The following is a 9,630-nucleotide window of genomic DNA, read 5'->3' as shown; positions in this document are numbered from 1 at the left end:
TTGGGCATGGCATAATCATGAACCCGAGTTCGAGCCCTGGGAGGGGAGTGTTGGCAACATTTAAGTTGGGCCATGTTTAGCCTCCAAATTTGCCGGGGATTAGTCGGGCTTTGGCCCGGACACCCTTACAAAAAAAAAAGTTGCAACCAAACAGCCTCGAAGTCACTTTAGCCAATACCCACTTACAAAATGATAAACAAATCCTATTAATCAAAACTTTCATCCATTTTTATTTGTATTTATAATCAAATAAATAAAATCTTATTTGATTGGATTATATAACATTTTATTTCAATCATTTTGTATCTTGGCTTGCTGTCTCATCAACGAACCAACCTAGTTCAACTAAGCCCAAAGCAGACAAGACAACATTGATTGAATGGGTACATCAAGCCTAAACCTGGTCCTTTGAGGAATCCCTAAATCCTTAAATATAGTTCAACATTTATGTTATATGGAAGCTGTGTTTGAAGAACAACCTCTATATGTTGAAAGCAAGTCTAAGAGACCGTTTACCAAATGCTTACTCGGGTAAGTGTTTATCAAGTTATATTACCTTATCGAATGAATATGACAAAAACCAAGAATCTTACTCGATAAGAGTAAGACAAGGACCGAGAGTCTTATCCGGTAAGTGAGAATGATGACTCTTACCAGGGTTAGCACTTACCAGGTAAATTCTTGCATCCAATGACGTTTTGATGGACTAAAATCTTACTGGGTAAGAAAATGCTAGCATTGAATTTTACCGGTAAGCACTTACCTAATAAATGTTTGGTAAATGGTCCCTAAATGAAAGTTTGTGAAGATGAGGAGCACGAGTGATTCTAGATGCAAGTGAACAAATGCGTATGAGTCTAAAAGAGCGCTTCAATTGTGACATGCTTGACATCACGTGGAGGCGAGTCTATAAGTGAACATGAGGTCGTATTGACTCCAAATGTTGGTGTCTATAACCAAAAGAATGGGGCATGATTGGTTTGAGCTTGGCTCCAAAAGTCAAAAATACCAGGAGGTCCCAGGTTCAAATTCAATAAGGAATAAAAATCCCCTTGTGGCCACGGAAGTTCAAATGCGGTGACTCCAGGCTATCTGCAAAGCAGGTGGTCATTCTGGGATTAATCGGCTCACATAGCGGGTTGGATATCCAGGTTAATAAAAAAAAAATTGGTGCCTATCCTATTTTTGTAATTCTAGGGAATGTCAACTTGGTCAAGTTAGTTAATTATGTGAGTTAAGTTATCAGTATTGTCTTTTATGATATCTAGACATTTTTTACGTTATAATTGAGTAGGTCTTAAGCTACATTATGAGATGAGTTCTTTTGAGCTTAAAATAGATAAATGTGTATGTTCGAAACAATATTTGTAGCAAGGATTGATAAATATTATATGTGTCTAGTATTTAGAAATAATATATACATGATAAGTATTTTATTTGTTTTAAACTATTTACAAGAAGATGTTGAGTTCATTAAGGACAAATCAGCCTAAGTTGGGTTCTTTGCATATATCAATAACATTTATGTTGATTAATGAGTTAAATTCGAGGTGCATCTTTATAATGCAAATACACTGCTTATAAAAATCAAATATAACTTTAAAAACTCGTTCAAAAAATCTAACACCTTTAAATCATGACCTTCATTTGGTTATCCATTACAATTTATGCTTCATCGGATCCTATGTTGTGTATAAAACGTTTTGAGAATATACAAAGAATTTATGAATTGCAAAACTGTGCTTCTATGTAACATGGTTTCCATCCTAACCCGACCACAATCACTATTTACCAATTTCCAACCAGGGTATGTGAACCGGTGTGAATCTGATAGCGCGAATAGAATAATGGCTCTTGGACTACTTCCCTTGCCCACTATTCATCCCTATCCTCATCAACAACCTGCTTACAGATGGCGCTTGGTTTTATCCTACGATGGCACTCGATTTTCTGGTTTCTATCTCCATCTTCATCTTGATTATGTCTTTACTTTATGCCCTAAATCGAGATTATAGAACATTCCCTCAAGATAGGGATTTTTGTACTTACTTTTAGGTTGGCAGTATCAGCCCTCAACGCCAACCATACAGTGCATTTTGGAACAAGCCTTAACTCGAGTTACAAAACTAGAGCGCAAGGATCTCTGTTTAGTTGGTGCAAGTAGGACGGACACAGGAGTCCATGCGCTAGGTCAGGTAATGGTATTCACACGTATAGCAACCAATCAATCATTGAGTTTAAATTTAAAACTTGATTTCAGGTGGCACACTTCGTTACACCTTTCAATTATCAAGGACTGCAGGATATGCACGCAGTACTCAATGGTCTTCTTCCTCCTGACATTCGAGTTACAGAAATCTGCCCTGCAATGCCCCAATTCCATGCTCATTTTTCAGTCACCGGAAAGATCTATCATTACAAGATCTATAATGATCCTGTTATGGACCCATTCCATCGTCTATATGCTTATCATAATCGTTCCAAGCTCAATACTTGTGTCATGATGGAAGCCACTAAGCATTTTCTAGGGAAACATGATTTTTCAGCCTTTGCGAATGCACAGCGCAATGATCGCACAGTCAACCCAGTGAAGAATATATTCCGACTGGATATAACTGAAGAGGTAATTTTTTTTTATTTCTTTATTTTTATTTTTTGGGTGTGCATTTGCAACAAACAAACCTTTTGGTGTTTTTCAGGACCCATTTTGCAGATTGAAGTTGAAGGCTCTGGATTTCTCTATAGACAAGTCAGAAACATGGTACACCAACATCATCTCCTCAAATGATTACTTGGATCGGATTGAGACATTTATTGGTTTCCACTTTTATAGGTTGCTTTATTGTTACAAATTGGGAGGGAAGCAATCCCACCGGAGATTGTTCCAAAAATTTTGGCAACATGTGATCGCAAGKAACTTGCAAAGGTCGCTCYTGTAGCTCCGCCTCATGGTCTTTGTCTGGTGGAAGTTAAGTATAATGAAGAACATCTCCAGCTTCCTGAGGGTGGGCCTGCAACTAGTTTCGGTAGGCATCATAGCATAAGCAAATGTAAGCTGCAACATTACTAGTTTAGGTTAGTCAGCAACATAAATGGCACTGCCACCTTGTAACATCTAGAAACTTACCCAATTTCTCTTTTATTATTGATTTTTGGTTTACCTTTAGAATTAATAATAAGGGGGGTAGCTTAGCTGCTACCTTATTATCCTAACCTATAGGCTTCACTTATAGCAAGGGGGGTTAATCTTATTACCTTGGAGTCCTTAGCCACCGTTGGAAAAGGGGAGGAAGATGAGAAATAAAAGTAGGTAGTGAGAGAGGTGGAAGTCTGAGAAGAAAAAGAAAGGGTGTGGGTTTTGAAGAAGAAAGGTTTTGGACCTCAAGGAAGATAACCTTTGGGGAGGAAAATATGTCTACCGGTGTTGATCCTAAACGCCGGCCAACAAGCAAAGAAACCCACCTGCACCCCCATCCATTTTCGCACCTCGGAACAACAGTCGTCATGCGCTATCCTTTCATTTTTCCTTGCCCGAGCAGCCGTGTCCGTGGCGGCCCGCACCGAGCCGCTAGCAGCAGCAACCGGAGCTGTCTGCNAGCAACCGGAGCTGTCTGCATTTTTTTGTGTCTTCTCGGAGAGCCAGCAGCAGCAACCGGAGTTGTCTGCGCTTTCTGTGGCTTCTCGGAACAGCGACAGCAGCATCGTGTCCGTGACTGCCTGCACCGAACCTCGATCAGCAGCCCCGGTTAAGGCTGTTCCTTCGCTTCTCCGCCTATAACCAGCAGCCACCACCAGCCGCATTAAGCAGCAGCCGCTGCCATATCTTTTCTTCGCCTCCTTGCCTAACAGCAACTCGTGGTGCCTCACGGACAGCAGCAGTTGCTGCGCTTTCTTTTCTACATCTCTCGACCGAACAGCAGCGACAGCAGCAAGTAGAAGCAGCTACTGCCTTGCCCGTTGTTTCGTTTCGTCAACAGCAGCGGCAGCAGCAAGTAGCAGGCGCTACTGCCCTGCCCCGTCATCCCCTTTCGCCTATCAACAACCGTAACAGCAGCGAGAAGCAACAGGCGCTGCTGTACCCGTCCCTCGCAATCATCGTCGTGCCCCTCGGCGAACATCAGCAGCAGTGCAACCGTGCTGTTCTACGTCCCTTTCCGCCCACCTTTTGTTCTCGACTTTTGGGGATTTCTCCTAAACCCTCCAAGGTGAGTTCATCTCGCTCCCTTTTATGAAAACTTATACTAACTGTGATGATGTTTTACTTATTAATTACCCAAGTTCCCATAGGATTTACTTGCTTAGAGGAAACGAATGTTTTAGGTAAAGGAGCGTATGAACTTGGGAATTCCGATATCTATGCTTGGATAATGTTAGAAAGGGGCTTTGTCCAATAAATAAGATTTATATTCTCGAGTATTTCTTTTGGTCATTAGATTAAAAAGAAAACCCCTTATGAATTGCGTATGGAATACCTTTCTAGTACAGAAGAATATCTTAATTGATTAAGGACTCTTATAAAGGTTTATCGTGAATAAGTGCCGGAATGCTTAAGATATCGTCTTTGAACTTGTCACTAAGAGGTAATGGGCTATGGGCATGAAAGTCGTTTTGTTTTATTCGTGTGAGAGGTGATGTAAGTTGGATTTAGGCATTGCGATTATTATGTAATTTCCAGCCTCACTTTCTCACTCCCACTCGGAAATAGACATTGTGATTATTATGTAATTTCCGAGATAAAGAGCTTATGATCACGATCGACTACATGACTGGTTTAGGTTGATGTCGATGGTATTATACCTGTAAGTGATGCTCTATAACGTTGATCTATGACTTACTTTGTGTCTGTCATAATCAACGGTAAATCGGGTCTCCCYCGTCATCTTCGGATGTTTTATTGTTCCACTTTGAGTATTCAGGTCTTACTGTCTCTATTCATGTTTAAAGTTACGCCAACTATTTGCATGTATATATTTTTATATATGTTCCTTTATGTTTATGTAAACTCTTTTGGTTTGACTTACTAGGCGTAAGCCTAACCCTCTCTCTTTCTTGTTATAATTACTTTTTAGGTTCCTTATCGGTGGGGCTCTAAAGGGTTGAGAGGAGCGTTGGTTCGTGAAAGGCTCTTTTGTAATTATAGTCTTGTTACTTTTGAACGTTGCGTTTTTAATGTTACGGCTTTTTGGAGAATGATAGGAATACCCGTCCTTAAATCTAGAAAAATCTAAATTAGTAGGTTGTTATTTATCTTCTCAGTAGCGGAATTGTAAACGCTGGCAGCAAGGCTGCCGTGTTGTTTCCCTTTACCTGCAACAACAGCAACGGCAGCAAGGGTGCTGCGTTGTTTCTCTCGACCGACAGCAACAGCAACGGCAGCAAGGCTGCTGTGTTTTCTTCTCGTGACCTGCAGCAACAGCAGCGAGCAGCAAGGCTGCTGCGCTTTCGAGTTCGCCCAAACAGCAGGCAGCAAGATAGTGACTCGGCTGTGCTGTGTTGTGCGTTTTCTGCACCCCCTCGACCAAACGGCAGCAGGTGCTGTGTTTCTTGCTTTCTCTCTCGACCAAACAGCAGCTACAACGCGCTGCTGTGTCGCACCCTTCACAAAATCGAACACCAGCAGCCGGAACTGTTTTTCTCGACCAGCGACAGCAGCAGCAGCAGGGAAGGAAGCTGTTGCGTGCTTTTCTGCCGGAACCGAACAGCGCACAGCAGGCAACAGCCTCGCTGTGCTGTTTCTTCACGACCTGCCGCCTGAACCAGCAGCTTGTCGAGTTGTTTCCTTCGCCATCTTCGTCCAAGCAGCGGCTGTCGTTGTACTCCTCAACCAAGAAACAGCAGCTGTCCTAAGCCGGATTCTTTTGAATCCTTCTATGTGAGTCCAATTGTTCTTTTATGTTCGGAAAATTACTAATCGTTGCGATAGGGTAGTTGCTACCGTATTCTCTAATTCCTAAGGTAAAAAGAAAGAGGAAAAAGGATTACTCATTTGCTTATTACGCGGATTATAAGTTAAGAGTTGTCAATTTAGGATTCCCGTTGGCGTTGGTTAGGATGAGATGGAAATTGATTACTCACTATCTAAGTTGCACATTTCTAGTTTCGTCGGCCTTAAAACTCTAAAATCCCCAAGATATATGTATGAGGGGCTTTTATTAGAAATAGGGAATAATTCATGATCATGAAAATCGCATCAATACTTGATAATGAATGATATTATGCATATGTCGTCTTTTAGTCGTACTTACTAGAGGGTATTAGATTATGAGTACGGAAGTTGAATCATTTACTTATGAGAAGGTTGATATGAATGGGTGGTAGGCATTGTGATTATTATGTAACCTCCAAATCAWCCTCTCACTACCACTCGGTAATAGGCATTGTGATTATTATGTAATTACCGAGGTAAAGAGCTTATGATCACGAACGACTACATGACTGGTTTAGGTTGATGTCGATGGTTTTTATACCGGTAAGTGATACTCTATAACGTTAATCCATGACTTACTTTGTGTTCCGTCATGTCTAACGGTAAATCGGGACTCCCCCGTCATCTTCGGATGTTTTGTCACTTTTTATATATTGAGCCTTACCGTTCCCTTTTGCGTTTAAATTACACCATCTGCATTGCACATATGAGTTTATGGGTTTTTGTTGCCTACTTTATTATTTTGTCTGGACTCACTAGGCATAGCCTAACACGTTCTTCTTAATATGGCTTGGCTTACCAGGTTCTCTTAGCGGCGGGGTACCGAAGGGTTGAGAAGCTTGTTGTTGTGAAAGCTTTCTTTGCTTATTTTGTTGTAGTTGTAGCCCCTCGTATTTCGAGCGATTGCAGATTTTTGGTTGATTCGTATTTTTGTCGATGAGGATAGAAACACCCGTTTTAATCTGAGCTTAGAACCGTTTAGATTAATAGGTTGTTTTTTTTTTTGTTATCGCCTCTTCGTTACCTTGTAATCGTTGTACGTTTCCCCTTTGTTGGGCGATTTCCCTTATTGAAGCAAACTCCCCGTTAAGTTCATCTGCTTTTATTATTATTCTTTTTTGGGTGTTTCACCATGCATCTCTTTGAACTTTCCCACCTCGGATAGTACATGAGCACATTCCACGTGCCTCGCTGTGACTGATGTTCTAAATACAACTCCTTATACATAAATGTTTTGCAATGCAACATTGAGAATACCACTTGTGACTCATATTTAATCTTTTTATTCTGACGCTTTTTTTTCGAGAGTCGAGGGTCTTCACCCTACCCCCTCCCCTCCCCACCCCGACTCCACCACCAAGTGGATATACTGGGATAGTTTAGTGACTCCTTGACCATTCTCTCAATCACAATTTTAAATGAACACCAACTTATGTTAATCTATAAACAAGAAAATCAAAATTATTAATGTTTGTGATAACTTATACTTATAAAGACGTAATTTGTACATTTATTTACTTTTGTCAAGTTATGTCTGAAGAAAGGTCTTTTATAATATACAACCATTTAAAGTATTTTATAATATAGTATAGGTTCATACATATTTATGATATTTTATAATATTATTAAATTCAAAAATATTCAATAATGAACTTATTTTTCCAGGCAATTGACTAGAAGATTACAATGACTTAATTTGTAACAAAAAAACACATTTTTAATATATTTTAGTTAATATATAATTATGTATTTTAAATAGAATAAAAGTTTAAAATGAAAAATGAAAACATAAAAATTAAAAACAAATTAATTYRTATSTATTCATAATATTCAATAGTATGATTAAAGAAAAAAATATTCAATATTTGACTCATTTTAAGTATATTGACGAAAGAATTATAATGACATAATTTGTATATATAAAAAAGAAACACATTCTTTAATGTATTTTAGTTTACATAAGATTATTTATGTTGATATGATAAATATGTAAAATGAAAACTTAAAACGTAAGGGATATAAAGTAAAATAAATAGTTATAAAAGGGTTTAAGTCTAACCTAGAAATAAAAATGATTTGACTAAAGTTTGTATATTTAGCATAATTCATATGTATTCATAATATTTAATAGTATGATTAAATCAAAAAGTATTCAATATTAGACTCATTTTGAAGGTATTGACGAGACGTTTATAATGATATAATTTTGTAAAAATGGAAACGTATTTTTAATACATTTGATTTTATATACGATTATTTATGTTATACGATAAGGGTGTGAAATGAAAAAAAAAAACAAATAAGAGGTATAAAGTAAATTAAATAACTAATTATAAAGATATAAAATATAATTAAAAAATGATTTGATTTCTAATACATGGGAGAGATGACAGAGATCATGGGCGGTTGTGGAGCTTTAAGTTTATATAATATGATGTAGTTCTTAAAATTTTCAATATAACTATAACTTTTCTTTTTTAATATCAGTAAACCATAAATTAATATTTGACATTATTAGAAGGGTACTTGCACAATGCAACGAGATACATCTCGATTTTAATTTTTTGTTTTTTTTTGTCTCAGTCGATGTTATAATACAATTTTATGTGATTTTGAAAAAATAATAATGTTTTTTATTTTTGAACAAAATATACATATGAAGATATATTATAAAAGATTGAAAAAAATATATTATATTAGTATCAAAATAACTATTAATTTTTTTATTGTGTATTTCTATAATCATTTTTTATTTAATAATATAATTTTTTATAAAAATAATAATTAAATATTTTGTTATAACTCAATGATTATTCTAATTATATTTTAGATTTTTTTATATTTAAAATGAGATGTTTAATCTTTATTTGATTATGTTTATCTGTAGTTAGTTATACAAATTAAAAATGAAGCTTTAGTAAGTTGTACCTATGCATAATTTATTTGTAATCATGAATTTTAGGTAATATACATCAATAAGCAGTATTTTATATATAAGAGATGATTTTTAAGAGTTTTTGTCAAATGTTTTATAATATAAAATAGACACAAATATTCATATTATCCAAATTACAAATTAAATGGTAGTTTGTGCATGGTGGTATCAATTCCCGTTCTCATCGACCTCTGGTCTTGTTATGAAACTCATCCTCAATTATATTATTGTGGTTTTTATTTATTTATTAAGTTTCATATGAATAAATTTGTTTGTATGGTTTATAAAAATATTTTTTTTAAGAAGGTTTTTTTATAGATGAAAATATGATATTTTTTAATTAAGAAAGATAAGTTTGATAAAAACTTGATTTTCTACGTAAGATGTTATTTAGAAGTTTACTAAATAAATCATTTTTTATATCATTAAACGAATATAAAATAATCATTATAAGTGATTAAATTAGTTATAAATCCTATAACAAACATTTCCTTTCATGTAAATAAAAGCCTTGGAACAAAAGTTTTTTATTCATGTTTGAAAGATACAAATAACTTAGGGAAAAAAAAGGAAAAGTACAATAAAAATCAATAGACTTTCTTGTTTGGAATGATTAAGTCATTGGACTTTTTTTTGGAACAAATAAGTCCTTGGACATTCCAAAATATGTTAAATAAGTCTTTGGACAATTTTTTGGAACAAATAAGTTCTTGGACAATTTTTTGGAACAAATAAGTCCTTGGACATTCCAAAATATGTTAAATAAGTC

General features: G+C 36.1%; 1 protein-coding gene and 1 long non-coding RNA gene across 2 annotated transcripts; both read left to right on the top strand.

Annotated features, from left to right (window-relative positions):
* Window positions 1-1,811: 1,811 nt before the first annotated feature.
* LOC112520238 (tRNA pseudouridine synthase A 1-like) lies at window positions 1,812-2,623 on the top strand (the record flags this gene model as incomplete). Its single annotated transcript, XM_025128536.1, has 3 exons — window positions 1,812-1,953; window positions 2,056-2,195; window positions 2,261-2,623. Coding segments are annotated over exons 1-3 (609 nt in total), but the record flags the coding sequence as incomplete, so codon positions are not given.
* Window positions 2,624-4,121: 1,498 nt separating this feature from the next.
* On the top strand, window positions 4,122-7,017 carry LOC112520242. The gene is made up of 3 exons (XR_003069968.1): window positions 4,122-4,205; window positions 5,070-5,872; window positions 6,729-7,017. It is a non-coding gene; the product is annotated as an uncharacterized LOC112520242 (long non-coding RNA).
* The last annotated feature ends 2,613 nt before the right edge of the window (window positions 7,018-9,630 follow it).

The sequence above is a fragment of the Cynara cardunculus genome (genome assembly GCF_001531365.2).
Source record: "Cynara cardunculus var. scolymus isolate 2C chromosome LG 10, CcrdV1, whole genome shotgun sequence".
Lineage (NCBI taxonomy): Eukaryota > Viridiplantae > Streptophyta > Magnoliopsida > Asterales > Asteraceae > Cynara > Cynara cardunculus.
This window is presented reverse-complemented; position numbering and strand designations above follow the sequence as displayed.